The 17,585-nt window shown below is 37.6% G+C and overlaps 1 protein-coding gene across 1 annotated transcript in view; it reads left to right on the forward strand.

Moving 5' to 3' along the window:
• The window catches only part of LIN7A (lin-7 homolog A, crumbs cell polarity complex component), a 184,902-nt gene that overhangs the window by 92,063 nt on the left and 75,254 nt on the right, over positions 1 to 17,585 (forward strand). Inside the window, exons 3-4 of the mRNA XM_027842537.1 lie at positions 11,159 to 11,230; positions 14,958 to 15,167. Coding sequence (XP_027698338.1) covers positions 11,159 to 11,230; positions 14,958 to 15,167 — 282 coding nt within the window. The remainder of the gene's footprint in view (positions 1 to 11,158; positions 11,231 to 14,957; positions 15,168 to 17,585) is intronic.

Below are 17,585 nucleotides of genomic sequence, written 5' to 3' on the forward strand. Positions count from 1 at the left end.
ATATAAGCTCCTTAAAGGCAAAGACTATTTTGTTTATGTTTTTATATCTCTAGTGCTTCCTATAGTGTTTTAGATATAGCAGTCCCTTAACAAATGCTTGTTGAATGGAATTGGGTTGGATTGGATAGAACTGGAACAGATTAGATCGGATCAAATTGAAAGCCACTTGGGATGTTGCAGTAGAGATTCCTGTTGAGGCATTGTTTGGACTAGATGGCTCTTAGGTCCTTTCCAACTTCAAAATTCTACTTTTCTCAGTGGTTGCCATGGCTCCTTCTGGTGCTTTTACATTGACCATATACTACAACAAGGATCATTTAATGCAGTAGGTGTTTCACAACTGTGCATTCTAATCAAACCTTGTGGCAAAACTATCATTAATGCCATTAGATATTTTATTTTTCTAGAGATGTTCATGTTCTACATTTTTGCATTTTATGTTTTCTTCTAGGAGAAAATATTCTTTTGATGATTTGGGAACACCATTACTCCAAGGCAACAACTGAAAAAGCTTGGTGGTTTTTTTAGGGTTTTAAAATTTTATTTATTTAGTATTTTATTTTCCCCAATTACATGTAAAAATAATTTTTAACATTAATTTTTAAAAGTTTTAAGTTCCAAATTCTGTCCCCTCCCCCCTCTTTGAGAACGCAAGCAATTTGATATAGGTTGTATGTGTGCAGCCATGCAAAACGTATTTTCGTATTAGTCATGTTGTGAAAGAGAAAACAGACCAAAAAACAAAAACAAAATACCTCAAAGCTTGGGATTTTTTCAGCTAAACACAGATCTATACCATCCTCAGCATCTGAACCAATATTCAGTTCTGTCAAAATTATTTCTGCAAACTGACCCAAAATGACTAGATAATGGTTAGCTTAGGCACATGATATGTACCTTTACTCTTCCTTAATAAAAGTGAGTATAATATGTATCTTCCCGTCACCACATTTGATATTTACGGGGGCTTTACTTGGATGGGAGTCAGTTCTGGTGGACTCCATTTCACTGAGTACATTTAAATTCCAAGTCACTAATTAATTTTAGGCAATTCCCATGCCCTACTGTTTGCTGTAAAAATTCTGAGGCTCTTTATTGTATTATGATCAAAAACAGTATAGCTTAATATTGCAAATATTGTCCAAGCACACAGATGGTCTGAAATTATGGAGGGACATGGGGATTCAGCCTTTATTAGGGATGCCATAAACAAGTTTCAGAGTTTCATATCTTCAAATCCCACCATATACCACATTTCTCTAGTTCTCTTTTTATCTGTTGTTCTAATGCAGATCAGGGAATAATATTTTTTAAAAATACATATACAACCTTATGCATTGTAGAATTCTTTTTTTTTTCTTTGAAGCAAATCTCTATTCTTTTTGGCAATATTTTAGTGTAATACTTAATAATCCTTTACCTTCCCCTCCCATTATATGTCCTATGCTCATAAACTTACTTATTCGCTTCAGTATTACTCCTTTATGTAAGTCTTCCCATTTTTCCTCGCCTCCTCTCTTGAGGCAACTCACTGCAGTGTCATTTTCGTTTTTTTCCAATTACACTGAAAGGTTCATTTCTCCCCCCAGGTCATAGATATAAAATGACCAAACTGATCCTAATTCTAATTCTTTTGACACTCGAGTTCTCGGCTCAGCTACGCTGAAGCCTTAGAAAATCACTGGAGCATTCCTGTATCTGCTATGAGGTTTTATCATCCATTAAAGTAGATCACTTCCTTTGTACATTTATGACCCTTGGAGCCCAGGGTCTCTTTGGTATTATTTCAAACACTTTCTCAGAGACTGTGCATCATATTCTTTGTAATTCAAAGCCCTGTCATTCAATACCTAACATAAGATCAGCGTTTCTTGACTCCTTTCTTTTTGAAAATCTTTCCATCTAGCTTTGAATAGAAGCCTCCATTATTATCTCCCTCAATTTTCATCAGTCTCTCAGTTTGAGACTTCTGGATTCTTACCAAGCATCTGCATGATTCTGTAATGTGCTAAGTATAACCTACTCTTTGACCTGAAGGTGATTAGGAAAATATTAAGACTTTTAAAAAATCAGTTGTAGTTCCATGCCATATTTACTACTACTATGATTTCATATAAAGTATAAACCTGCTATCATAGCAGCAAGACGCAATGATATAATGGATACTAAGCTGACCTCAGAATCAGTTTTTGTTGTTCAGTCATGGGGGTTTTTTGGGAAGAGATACTGGAGTGGTTTGCCATTTCCTTCTCCGGCTCATTTGACAGATGAGGAAACTGAAGCAAACAGGGTTAAGTGTCTTGCCCAGGGTCTCACAGCTAGTATATGTCTGAGGCCACATTTGAACTCAAGTCTTCCTAACTCTAGGCCTGGCACCCTATCTGCTGCACCACTTACCTGCCCCTATGAAATAGCTGATGCAGCTTAAAAAAAATCAATGTTACAGTTTAGGTGCTATAAATGGAATATGTTAATTACAGTCAAAGTAAGCATCAAAAGACTAAATACAAAAAAGAAAGTCTCACTGTTCTCTTAGTCTATTATCTAGGACAATGGAATAGAGGCACTGACCCATTGGAGGCCTCTGAATATGCATTCTCACATGGACAGTCAATGAGTGGTGACACATCCACCATTCATTCACTGTATGCCCTTAGGAATGCCACTTCCTCTCTCTGGGCCTAAGTTTTACCAACTGTAAAGTAAAAGAAATGAGTCGAGATTTCCTTGTAGGTAAGTCCTAGTGCCCTAAGATTCCATGGAAGGACCACTAACTTTAGAATCAGACGATCCCACGATCACCTGGGAAAAATCAGTTGGCCTTTTCCATCCTCAGTTGTCTTCTCTATAAATTAAAGAAACCGAACTGGCTGCTCTCTAAGATCTCTGCCTACTATTACATTTAACGGACCATGATCCAAAGCACAATACCAAAAAACACATAACATTTTGGAGACTCTGTTTTTTTTTTATCCAAAAGTCCTCTCAAATTTATGGGTAACTGTTACCCAATGATCCTGTAGAATTGCTTCCCTGTTGCAGAAATACATTAAATAAATTTCTGTCTTCTCAATGCTTTAAAATTCTCTCTGAGTAAAACTATTATATATACAATTTGCACTTTGATATAGTAATGTTCTTTCAGTTGTTATAATGAATGACACCAATATCAATGGAAGTCTCAAGGTGAAGCAACAGTGTTCCTTGAGAAATTTAACAATTTAAATTCCATTTTAGAAAGAATACTGTTGATAAATGGAACGGACCTTTTATATCAGTTGTATTTGTTTTATTAAGATGCTTGCATTATCTCATAAAGGAATTTTCAGTTGGAAAGAAAATCATCACATTTATTTTCAATATAAAGTAAAATGACAATGAACTCTATATAAAAAAGATTAATATTCTTAAGTTTTTATTAAATACTCTTCTGAAACCTGACTTAACAAATGACTTTCTGGCCTGTCATTTTGTAATCATAATAGTACATTTTTGTTTCCTTTATCCAATAGCTCTCTCTAAATATTTAGTCTTAGTAGGCTTGTAATAAATTCTGAAGACAGTAACACTATTGAATCTGAGAGATTTACTCAAGGTAAGGGAAGAGAATAAGCATTTTTATAGCACCTAAGTTGCAACCATTGTGTTAAGCGCTTTACAAAAATTATCAAATTTGATCTCATTTGAGGATTCTTTGAAGCATTAGAAAATGGATGCTGAACTTTACAATGAGATTCAGTACAGCTCTTTGAAATATTTCACTTGTGTTATTCATTGAACCAGACTTTATTGAATTCTAAGAACTTTGTGGAATGATATGTCTGAGTTTCTATGAAGTGTATGCGACTCAGTTGGCCATCCGTGGGAAACTATTGAAGGGAAGATAATAAAACCTCTATAAAGATATTATTTCCCCTATAAAGATATCCTGCTGGTTCTGACTTGCTCAAGGTCACAGAAGTAGTAAATGGCATAGTTGACATTAGAACCCAGATCTTCTGACTCAAAATTGAACACTTTTTAAAATATAGGATCCCACTTCTGTGATGCATTGTATCTGCTCTATAGCTAAGATGGCACAATGGATTCAGCTCTGGGCCTGGATTCAGGAAGATCTGAGTTCAAATTAAGACTTGGATACTGTGTGATTGTAAGCAAATCATTTAACCTCTGTCTGCCTCAGTTTCCTGAACTATAAAATGGGGGCACCTGTCTCACAGGGTTGTTGTTGGGATCAAATGAGATATCCGTAAAGCACTTAACACAGTGTTTAGCACATAATAGGTGCTTTAAAATGTTTGTTGCTGCCCCCTCCTATTAACGATTCCTAGTTGTGCTTAAAAGCAATAATTGTCTAGCATTATTGGTTCCATAGAATAAGAGATAACAATAAAATTTTAAAAAAAACTCTTGTAGTCTAACACTACAAAGTATTGCAAAGCTATACAAAACTATAGAGTCCCAGATAATAGAAGAATGAAGGAATTTTGGTAAACTTCTATTTGATGAGACTCAAGGAACAATCCATGCAGTAAAAACTAATTCCTAGGAAGCAAATTATATTTGATCGTTGAACTGGTCCATCAGTACAGGTATCTTGGGCAGAAGTCACTGAGCACAGCTTAAGCATGCCCAAAAGGAAGAGAAGGGACCATGCTCAATTTGGGAAATTATTAGGAGTTTACATCACGCTCTCTCAAGCTTCTCCCTACCACAAAACCCCAATTTTTTGCACCAATATTCTTCCAATGCTATTCTGTGTCTCTGAATCATGGACCACCACAGTCCCCAAAGGAGAAAAAAAGTTGCTAGCAACCCAGAGAAGGGTCTCTTAATCTTGGATCCACAGAGTGCTAAGGGGTCCCAAAGGTAGATTTCAGGGTGTCTATGAACTTAGATGGAAAAAAATACATCTTTATTGCAAAATGGTTGGTTTCCCTTGTAATCCTATGTATTTTATTTTATGCATTTAAAAACCTTATTTTGGGAAGGGGGTCCATATGCTCCACCGGAATGCTAAAGGGATCTATGACACCAAAAATATTATAAGAACCTTGGGCCTAGACAGAATTAGAGAAATATATGGTGAATAGAAATAGGTTGCAATGTATTGTTAATGTTGACTTGTATACATGACATGTCAAAGATATCACCCAGGAAATGGATGATGGAAAAAGAAGGTGAGCGAGGCACACAGGGAGAGCGAAAAACAAGAGACCGATAGCTTGAGTGTAGCAATGGAAACTACAGAATAGGGACATACTAGTGTATCCAGTTTCCAGAGGCAACTAGGTGGAACAGTGTGAATAGAGTGCTGGGCCTGAAGTCAGGAAGACTCATCTTCCTGAGTTCAAATTTAGCCTCAGACACTTACTAGCTGTGTGACTCTGGGCAAATTACTTAATCCCATTTGCCTCAGTTTCCTCATCTGTAAAATAAGCTGAAGAAGGAAATGGCAAACCACTCCGTCTTTGCCCAGAAAACCCCAAACAAGGTCATGAAAAGTTGGACACAACTCAAACATGACTGAACAACAAAGTGTTTCCATCCCTTTAGGGACCCCATCTATGGACATGTCTAAGAGATAAGAGGATAGAAAGTTACAGATGAGTTGTGATGTGCACAATTGGAGTTACTACCAACATTGATGAGTTCATGAATTTAAGATGGAGAAATGTGGCATTTAGGTCAGGTAAGGGGTAAGAGTGATGGACTTGGAGTCAGGAAGGGGTTTTTGTTCAAATTCTACATCAGACATTTATTAACTATGTGACCCTAGGCAAGTCACTTAACCTACCACCATTACCTTTAGTTTCCTAATGTGTAAAATCAGGATAATAACAGCACCCATCTGGTAGGGTTGTTATGAAGTGTAAATGAGATAACACGTGTACAGCTCTTTGTATACATCCAAATGATCTATAAAAAGAAGGGAATAAACATTTCTGTGGCATATATTATGTGCTATGCACTGTGGTAAGCACTTTTTATAAATATCTAATTTGATCTGCATAGCAACCCTGCAAGGTAGGTGCTATAATTATCACCCTTTTACAGTTGAGGAAACTGAAGCAAACAGAGGTTAAGTGACTTGCCCAGGGTCACACAGCTAGTAAATTTTGTAGGCCAGATTTGTAGGCCTTAGTTTACTGATTTGTAAAATTAGAAGTTCAGTACAAATGACCTCTGAGGTCCCTTTCAGCTCTAAATCTATGGTCTTGAGATCCTGTGATACCTAGAACCATTCTATAGCATACAATAGAGGCATTTGATGGGGGGTAGTAGATCTGTGATTTCTTTGGTATAAGAAAGTCTTATATTAAAGGGAGATGGTATTGGTGGACAGAGAGCAAACCACTGAGTCAGGAAGACCTGGAATCAAATGCTGCGTCTTAATAATAATAATAATAATAATAACTAAGTACCAACCACTGCGCCAAACTCTTTACAATTATTATCTCACTTGAGCTTGAAACAATCAGCCACTATTAACAGTTAAAACATATAGTGTTTTCTGCATGCTAAGCACTTTATAATTATCTCATTTCATCTTGAAAGTTAGTAATAACAATCATAAAAATAACTAACATTTACATAGCTCTTTCTATGCGCCAAGCCCCATGTTAGGTGCTTTGCAATTATTATCTTATTTGATCTTGAAACAATCAGTCAATCAAGCAATAAACATTGAGCACCTATTATGCGCCAGGAGCTATGCAAAGTGCTGGCTTGGTAACAGTCACTTAACAACAACTACTAGTACTACTACTACTAGTACTACTACTACTAGTACTCCATCTTCTTTCCTCTCCCTCTCCCTCTCCCCCCCCCTTTGAAAATTTTTCTAGTTTTCAAATAAAAGCCTCCATTATATTTACCACAATTTCTTTCAACCACCAACTCTGGGACTTCTGGGTTCTTTTCCTCATTGCCGAGTTATGTGGTGCTGTGTGTTTCCCTATGAATCATACAAATCTTTGAGCAGAAGGTGACTAGAACATCAGTAATTTTGTACAAAGTATTAAGATAACACCAAATGTCAACATGGGGTAATGCAGAAGTATCGCAAAACTCCAGAGTCTAACCAGAACCAGATTAAAATCCAATTGGGAGATATTTAATAAAATAAATAAAAATATAAAACAACACAGATAACAACAGTAGGTGGTTTTCTAGGTCAATATTCTGCCCACAGGCATCCTTAGATATGGTTTAGTGGCCCTCATTTCTATTTTAGTTTAACACCCACTAGTATAGTGGCTAGAGAGCCAGCCTCAAACTCTAGAAAACCTGGCTTCAACTTCTCCTTCTAACTCCTAATGGCTGTATGACCCTAGGTGAGTCGCCTTAACTCAATGTCCCCAGGCAACTCTCTGAGACCATAAGTTGAAGCAGGTGTCAATCAGCATTGGTCGAAGGAATTTCCTCATTGGGAATTCCATATACCAGTGAAATCACAAGGCTGGTCTGGGAAAAAGATGAAGAAAACACCCCCTCCATCTCAGGAATTGTTATCATCCAGTTTACAGGTGTGGAAATTGAGGCTCACAGAGGTTAAAAGACTTGTTCCAAGTCATACAGTTAGCAAATTTCAGACAATAACCCACTTTAACACTGGATTAGGAATGAAAATATTGAGGTTTGAATGATGGTTCTGCCACAAACCAGCTACATGATCTTTATCCTCTCTGGGCCTCAGTTTCCTAATTTCTAAAATGTATGATTTGGACTAGATTCCCCAAGAATCTTCCAGCCTGAACTCTATAATTTTTAACAAATAAAATTTTGGAAATGAGGGGTATTGACAATGGATTTAGGGAAGGGCAGACATAGCTGAGACCATGCACAAGACATGAGTTCTGCTAGCTTCACCCATACCTAAGTCATGGAAGAGAAAGTATTTAGGCAAGGTTACCAGCCAAATCAGGGCTAGTAGGTGGCTGTCAAAACCAGCAATCCTTTGTGAGGTTCACTATGCAGTGTATGACAGGGCAATAGGGCCTGTAATGCCCGCAGAATTTCTTTGCATAGAGCTGAAAAACAAGTCTATTAGCTATGTAAATATATTGCACTCCTTGCACTGATCTCAGACTCCCTTGTGTATCCTCCAGGCACTCCTGGCTTTGGTGGCATGTCATCCTGCCCCTCCATATTCTCCTATATGTTATTCTGTGTGGCTCTTGCTGTTCTGCCCTCAAAGAGACAGCCAAGAAGCCTTTGTAGTACGCCTGCATCGCCCCAGGTTGCCCCAGGTTACCCGTAGCTTGATGTACATAAGTGCTGTGCTGTTTTGGGATCTGGACACCAAATGAGGGATCTGAATAAAGATGACAGACTGAGCAGATTGGTCAAGTTTCTAATGCTCTGAGACTGAACTCATCCTCTCATCTCTAGGAAGTGTATCCAATGGCTAAAGAAATGATTTCATAATAACATTATCACCTTCTTGGCAAAGAAACCTTGAAATCCCTGGGGAAGGCACGCTAAACAAAGAATAGTTCGGATAGGCTCTGAGACCTCAGGGACTTGTATTTCCTGGTTCATTATTCAAAAGTTTCAAAATCATGGATAAATATATGATGATGGAAGGCAGAGCATAACAGAGGAAGAGAGGTCTAGTACAATATGAAATCATTCCACTTTCTGTAGGCAGGGGGAGGCAGAGTACACATCAAATATGAAAGTGGTGGTTGGAGCATTCTTTGGGTGGCTATGGCTTTAGCAGCAATGACAGCCCATGTAGGCTGAGACGCTGAAGTGTACCTTCCCCTCAAAGAGGAACTACCTCAGCATAACTTGAAGACATCCCAGGAACTACCCGTAGTCCTGATACCCACAATGGAGGGCCAAGAAGCTGAGAAGCCTCCAGAGTGCTGGGGTTTATTGAGTGAGAAGGGAGTAGATTAGTCCCTGTGCTACCAGAATTATGATCACTTCATCAAGCGTCTTCCCAGGAAAATACCACCCTATCAGCAATTGAAGTATTAAATGAGTCAAAAAAAAAGATGAGCCTTGTAGTAAGCCTGTGTTGGAGAATTATGAGAACAGGCTCTTTCCTTCCATCATAGTCTCCAGAAGGGATCAGTTGTATCCTTTGGACTCAAGAAAGTGAAGTGAGCTACATTACTGTGCTGACTTAAGAGAACTCAAGAAAAGAACCACCCAGTCCACCACTGTGATCTGCTCCCCCTTATCTCACAAGGTCTAAGATTGACTTAGGGTCTATATATTCATGTCAAAATGAGTTTATAGGAGGCTTATAACTTTGGGAGGCTTAAGATTTGCAAAGATGGCCTTCTATGCTAGATTTGGACCCTATAGATTTCAGGTTGGTCTTGTGAAGCTGGCCTAATGCTCTGGCCATATTTCAGCACTTAATGATCACTGACATCCTGGACCAATTTTTTGTGACCTACCCTCAGAATATTCTCACATTTTCATGACATGAGCAGAACATATCTCTAACATAAGGAAAAAGCACAAAATCTTTGCACCATTTTCTTGGTACTGCCAGAAAGGGAATCATATGAATAAAAGAGCCTCTGACCAGGATTTGAAAGAAAAGGTACCAGATACCAATGAGGACAGAGCAAGAAAGGGGTATCTGAGGACTTGACAAAGACATTTACGATGCCACCATATTGCTAAAACACCCTGACCTTAAGGGTACATTTTTACAGAAACTGGTTTATGTTGAGTAATCACTGGGGCATTATTGACAGAAGACCTAAACCCAGAAATCATATGACTACCTACCACCTAATAGACATTCATGCAAAGAAACATCATAATAATAGAGTTAATGCAACCGAAAACCTGGAGAAATGGGGACTTCATATGGAAGACATGACATTCAATGACAAACCTGACAAATTGTGAAAAAAAATTAGTGTTTTAGAGAAATGATCATCTTATCTGAGTTTCATGTATGTATAGTGGGTCTATATCTTCTTCCCATTTTTCTATTCTAGGTCATTCTTGTAGCAGGAATTTAAAATTCTCTTGGTAAATATTTTGTCTCAGATCATGAACTTAGAAAAACTTATGTAAGGTATAAGGGTAAAGTCATCATTTGTGATTAAGTATTCATATCAGCTAAATTCTATATCACATACATCAAGAAAACATGGAAAACAGAAGTCTCGAGAATTAAAAATGAGTATCACACAGAGGGAAATGGAAATACACATGGTTGGTGTGATCAGGATACACCATATAACAAATAAGAAACTTGGAAGAACAATAGTCATTATCTCATCGGAGAAATGTAAAAGTGATAAGGAAGATGGGCATCTGATCACTTGGCAAGGATGAAGTCCAAAAGCCTTGAGTACCACCACTGGTATCCTTGTGATGTCAAAAGAAAGCTAGGAAGGCCTCTAGCATGATGAGTGGACCCTATGTAGCAGACGTGCGAGAGGATGCAGACAAGAGTCTCATAGAAGGAGTAGGCATGGATGGGTTGTAACCTACATCATTAGTGGGAACTCCCAAATTGATGAGATCACAGAACCATTCACGTATTTCAGTACACTACCCAACTATTTATTTTATCCCTGGTTATTAGACATCCGATTCTTCTCCTTCACTTGCTTTTGCGTGGAATGTTATTCCCCTCCTCTCCTACAGTCTTATAAGGACTATCCTTAAGGAACTCATTGCTTAGTACAGCATCTTAAAGTCAAATGGATTCATAAAGTGGATTAAATTACAAATCACGAAAAATATGAATTTGTAACAATAATTTGAAAGATCAAATTACTCTCAAAAGTGATATACTTCTGTGTAAAGAAGAATGCAAAAGTGTGTCTTGGGAAAGCATGAATTTGGAAAACTTTTTAAAGAGTTACCAACTTACACTTAATACCACCAAGTGATTAAATACACTCCTAACACATGTATAATTCAGTTGTAATGGATTATACATGACAAAGTAAAGGGGAAAGTCCTAAATTTCAATAAAGTGAAATTTCAGAAGTGAAACTCATCTTCTTCCCTGCTCCTGAAACAAGAGGGATTTGGGCCAAAAGCCTCAACTCTCTCTTTCACTTTTCCTGTTACTTTCTTCTTTGTGAAAATCAAATATCTTATTAATGATGAAAATTAATTCCTTTCTAATGTTCTTACAAAACCTTTTTTTTTTCAATGAACCCCTCAGGTATATCAATATATGCACGAAACCATAACGGTGAACGGCTGCCCGGAGTTCCGTGCCAGGGCCACTGCAAAGGTAAGCCTTGTGCAGCTTTAAAAATATACTCCACCCCAGTGATCCAGTAATTGACTGTGCGCGTGTGTGTTTCAGGTATTCTCGTGTGTACACTGTAAGAAAATTTAGACATCAGTGGCAGCCCAGAGTCTAGACCAGTACTGCTTCCCAGGTAAAACTCCTAATGGAAAATTCAACGTTTCTGCTGCTTCTGTAGCTTAACAAAGGAGAATGATTTCATTGAATTCACTGAACGTCAAGCAAAACTACTGGCTCATTGTATGAGATACTCCATGGTTTTCTGATATTGTTCTAGGACAATAGGGCCTGTTCAGTGCATGGGGGATTTCTCTGCATAAGGCTGAAAAATGAATCTATTAGCTATGTAAATGTATCACACTCCATGCATTGATCTCAGACTCCTTCTGGGTATCCAGCCAGGCTCCGTGTATCATGGTCATTGAATGGGGTGGGCACCCAGAGGGGGAGCCCTGACCATCTTGAGACCTAAGAGGACTGGCTTGCTTCTCCTACCACATTCCAGGGACCTTTTTTTCCTTTGAAACTCAGAACCAGAGATATCAGAGGCTCTCTTACCAGGAACCTTACAAGAAAATTTAAAAATGAACATTCAGTATTCTGAAAAATAAAGCATTAGTAAACCATGACCTTCAAAATAATTTGAAACGAACCAAGCCTTTTAAAAATTCAGCATATTTTAGAAAAGGTATGCATTTTTTCCCCAGGAAAGCTAGCTGTCTGACAAGGCATAAATAGCAAGAATTTTCTCCCTATTAATTCTTTTCTGCATTTCATCATCTCTTATCTGAGAACTAACCTTCATCTGGTTTCTCTCATCTCCTTTTTGCGGAGCCTTTATATTCACATTCAAAAATTTAAATGAATGCTGTAGATCCATAAGGTGTAGTCGAGCAAATACGGAATATCACTCTCATTAGATCGTGTTTTATTTATGTTGAGATGGAACACAAAAACATGTTTTCTATGTGGTGTAATTAAGGTTGCCAAGAATTATGTACTGCTTTACCATTCTCATTTCTTATTCATGTAGAACAGCAGGAGAGCAGCACCATGTTGCCAATAGCACAGAGTATTTCCTGGTTGTCTCTGGGCTGTCTGCACCGCATCCCTGTCAGCCACTTAACCCATGCACGATGGCGAGGTCTGCATGAGCCAAAGCATGCAGCTGAAAGCGAGCCACTACTGTCATATCATTCACTCCCTGTCACTAAATGAAGACATTAGCATAATGCTAAATTGATGTTAATGAGATCAGGTGGGGGAAAGAACGTTAAATAGCAGGGATCGATATTTTACAAATGTTTAATAAATCACTCCATAGTGGACAGGTAATCAAAAGGAAGTTATGAAGGGCAAATAAAAGTGAAAATCTCTTTTCTTGAAAGAAACTTTTCTTATTTTCAGGTAATAGGGTTTTAGATTCCTGGCTGGAAGGCACCTCTGAGGCCATCTCATCCAAACCTCTCAGTTTTACAAATCAGGAAACTGAGTTCTAGTGAAGTAGAAATGACTGGCTTAGGGTCACAAAAAGTTAGTGGCAGAGTGGATGGTGGAGAAGCACTGGATTTGGAGACAGGCAGAACTGGGTTTGAATCCTGTCTCTTATACTTATACTTCGTATACTAAGTATATGCCTAGTATATACTTAGTATACGAAGTACGATAATATAATACTATAATATATAATATATAATACATATGTATACACTAACATATATGTATACATAAAGTATACATATACTTTACTACCAAGTATATGGGTACATTTAGTGTCTGAGTCTTCAGTTTCCTCATTTGTAAAATAAAGTAATTTGGACTTGGCAGCCTCTTAGGTTTCTTCCAGATCTAAATTGATGACCTTATGAATTGACTTTTTATCAAAAGTAGCAAAGTTAGGGGCAGCTAGGTGGTGCAGTGGATAGAGCACCGGCCCTGAAGTCAGAAGGACATGAGTTCAAATCCAGCCTCAGACCAAACACTAGACACTTACTAGCTGTGTGACCCGGGGCAAGTCACTTAATCCCAATTGCCTATGAATAAATAAATAAATAAAAAAAAATAAAAAGTAGTAAAGTTAGTTTATTATTTGAAGTTATAAAAAATGATGAACATACTGGAAAATGTAAAAGATAAATAATAAATATGCATTCAATTATTACAATAATTGTTGCTCAGAAAGAGAGGTCAGGGTATTAACTTTTTCCCTATTTTAGGTAATATCTGAAAGCTGCTCCTTTTGCTAAATTCATTATAGCAAGATGGGTGAAAATATTTGAAAATGTGGGGGGGGGGAACTCAGAGCAGATTTATATCGTATAACATTACATAATAACATAAAGATGCCAGACTTATCTTATCAGAGGCCATGTATGAGTCCAAATTGATTTCAAATAAATCTGAAGTGTTTGAATCCAGAGATGTTTTAAGTGGTAATAGTTCCTATAGGCATCGTTAGTATTTACCAAAAAGGTGGGGGAGGAATGAAATTTACTAAATTAATAATCTGGGAAAGTCAGTAAAACGTACAAGTTATACATATTTAGTTCCTTCATACAGGACTTCTAGTGAGCCCAAATTAATTCCAAGTAAAACTGAAGTATTTGAACCTATAGATATTTTAAATGGTGCCAGTTCCTATAGACATAATCAGTGTTTGCCAAAAAGGTAGGGGGGATGAAATATAGTGAATTAATAATCAGGGGGCAACTAGGTGATGCAGTGGATAGAGCTCCAGCCTTGAAGTCAGGAGGTCCTGAGTACAAATCCAGCCTCAGACACTTTACACTTACTAGCTGTGTGACCCTGGGCAAATCACTTAACCCCAATTGCCTCACCAAAAAGCAAAAAAACAAACAAAAAAAATGAGTCTGGGAATGTCAGTAAATGGTATAACGTATACACATGCATGCACATATATGTATATATACATGTACACATATGCACATATACAAATACATACCTGTATGTGCAAATACAAATACATGTATACATGCATGTGCATATATGCATAAACATACATGTATGTGTGTTTATGCAAATGTATACATGTATGCGTGCATGTATGTGTATACATAAACATGCACATATAGACACACACATAATTCATTCACTCATTGCTTCTAGTGGGATGCCTAGCTGGATTCAAAGAGCTCACTGTTTACTAGGAGAGATAAGACAGCTATCTCAATAAGAGGGAATATGTGATGTATCATGTGAGGAGAAATCAATTCTAGCTATGGTAATTAAGGACAGTGTCATGGTGCCTTTTGATATGGGCCTGGAGTGATAAATCACAGATTTAGATATGTCAGAGACCATTGAATTCAACCTCTTCATTTTACAGAGAAGGAAACTGAGACCCACAGAAATGAATCGATTTGCCCCAAAACACAGAAAGAGAACACAGAGGAGCCCAGGATTCAGACCTCAGCCCTTTGCCTTCCAGTCTAATAGTTTTCCCACCATACAATTCTTCCTCAAAGGGTAGACTTTTTGTAAGCAGAAAAAAAGAAGGTAAGGGAACTGAGGATATTGGTGGAGAAATCCCAATGCACAATTGGTATCTAAATAGTGAAAAGTCACATTCCTTCCCTTTCTTTCCCAGGATAATGCTATCCTAGCTTGAATAGCTGCTGTTTACCTGCTATAAAACTGGTACCCTGGTTTGCATTTAATCTCATTGCCAAATGACCATCTTGTCTTTCAGGCAACAGTCGCAGCTTTTGCAGCTAGTGAAGGTCATTCCCATCCTCGAGTAGTGGAACTACCCAAGACTGATGAGGGCCTTGGCTTTAATGTGATGGGAGGAAAGGAACAAAACTCCCCCATTTATATCTCTCGCATCATTCCCGGAGGGGTGGCTGAAAGACACGGAGGCCTCAAAAGGGGAGACCAGCTGCTGTCAGTGAACGGAGTGGTATGTTCTTATGATTACCTTGGATTTTCTCTGAGCATTTCCCTCCCTTCCTTCCCCAAATCTCCCATGGAATTATTACAGACACCTCTGAAATCCTAGTATATCCTGTTGACTGGAGCTAGAACTCCTCGCATAGACAACAATTTTGTGTGAAATAAGTGAGGACAGTAAATGCTTAACGATAACTTTATGGTTTGCCTCTCCCTTCGCTTCTCATTCGACTGCATAAGAACTTGAGTGAGAGAGTGTCTCTGTATATGGAATTTCTTTCTTTACAATCCCCTCACTAAGCCCGAGTTTGATAAATGGCAGATTTTTTTTTAAACAGAAATACATCCAAATACTATAGACCCAGGGTACTTAGACACAAGTCTTTGGCAGTTTGGTGAAACACAAATACTACTCAGAATGATGCTGGTTTTTTTTTTTTAATATTGAAGGAAATTCTAAATTACAGTTAGAAATCAGTGAAAATAAAGACTTTTTTTCCACATCTGAGTTCACAGATCGCCTGAAATCTATCCACTTGGGGGAGGCAATCTGAGAATTCCTGATCAAGAACTCCTACTCTAGACAAATATACATTTTTGAAAGGGTTCATTTAAGATGATGGATTTCTGTCTATGTTAAAAAGCAAGAGAGTAGTCTTAGTGTCCTGAAGGGACAACATATATAAAAATGGCAAATATGGCAGGAGACTTTCTTCAATCGGATTATAGTACTTAATCTTCCACCAGGTTCTTCCCCTGGTGTCTCATGATTTGGAGGGAGTTTGGTTTCCTGCAGGTTATATCAGCAGAACACAAGCTCTGGCAAAATTTTGACATTGTGTTTCTAGTTTGGGAGGGCCATACTTCCCAAATTCCAAGAGGCACATTTCCAGATGGTTGACCACCAGGTGGTTAATTTTTCCAAACTTACTCATGAGGATTGCTTAATAAGGCTTGAAAGGTGTAGAATGCCAGTGGAGACAGGATCTATCCTGGTAAAATTATGGGTTTGTTGAAGTTTAAGTAAAAAATAAAGTAATTCTACTTAATATTGACCTGCTTTCAACCCAGACAAAGATACTAAAGAGAAACTATGTTATGTAAAAGTGTCAGGTATTTGTCAATATATATACAGGTGGCATCTACTTTTTTAAAAAAGTTTTCAATTAAAAAGCATTTTTTTCTCTCCCTTTTCTTTCTTCCAACCTTAAAAAAAAAGAAAAAGAAAATCTTTGTAACAAATTACAAACCAAAATGTCATTTAAAGCTGTGGGGTGGGAACTCAGAAGCCAAGTTTTTGTGGTTGTTACCAAGATGCACAGTACACACTATGGCTCCCACAATTAGCAGAGCACTCGATGATTATCATAGTTTTTCTCATCATTTTCACAAGTACCAAGCATAAATCTACTGACAAAGATGAGAGAAAAAGGAGGATGAAAAATCTGCTACTTACATCTTGGCTGTCTTGCTTAATGAACTTGAGATTTCAATAACAAAGAACAGAGAAGTTGTCCAGTTAATATTTCCTGTTTACAAAGTTCAATAACAAAGAAATGAATAAGACACAATTAAAATCTGGTATTACACAGGGTGTCCCAAAAGTCTTAGTGCATCTTTAAATGCTTAAACGGGCATAAAGACTTTGGGGATGTTCTATGATTTTTTTCAGGTGTAGTTCTTTTCTTTTTAACATAGGGGAACAAATCATAAGACTCTGGCATCCTAAACTATTCAGGATTTCAGTGCTGTGTCACATACATCAAAACTGCAATCCCTCATTCCCAATTACAGAAGAGGCTGGTTTCATTTAATTTGACAGGAAATTTATTTCCTGTTTTGTAAGATCATGTAAGATGATGTTTTAAAATTTTTAATCGATCTCTGAACACCCCTGAATTTTCAAAAGCAAATTTTAACTGATGATTTCAGAGTTGAATTATTTTGTCCAAAGATAATAATGGAAGGGTTGCTATACTTGGTCAGACAGTTTTTAAGGCAAATTTTGTGTGAATGTCTGAAAATGTTAATTATGTGCATATACAGAGAAGATTTAAAAAAAAAAACTATCATCATAATGACTATGGAAAAATACAGGAAAAAAAAAAGAAGTTTGGCTATTTCTTAATCCACAGTCCTAGACTACTTAGAGTAATTTGAAGGATAAGAATCACTAGCAAAAAGGAATAGATGTGATAGCCACAGGTACTGAGTGATATAAACTCGTTCAGGTAGATGGAAACTCCGAGGTCACCGAACGCATTGTCATTGTAGATGACTATTACTCCCAGCTCCAAGCTTGAACCTCCCAGACACATAAAAATCACACAGGTCTAGCAGACAAGAGGTGTCAATCGATTCCATATACCTCACTGTGCATCCTGCTGAAACTGTGAACCCCGAGTAGCTCCCCACCCAGGAGAGAAAT

Source organism: Vombatus ursinus, unplaced genomic scaffold, assembly GCF_900497805.2.
Source record: "Vombatus ursinus unplaced genomic scaffold, bare-nosed wombat genome assembly UNPS02014874.1, whole genome shotgun sequence".
Lineage (NCBI taxonomy): Eukaryota > Metazoa > Chordata > Mammalia > Diprotodontia > Vombatidae > Vombatus > Vombatus ursinus.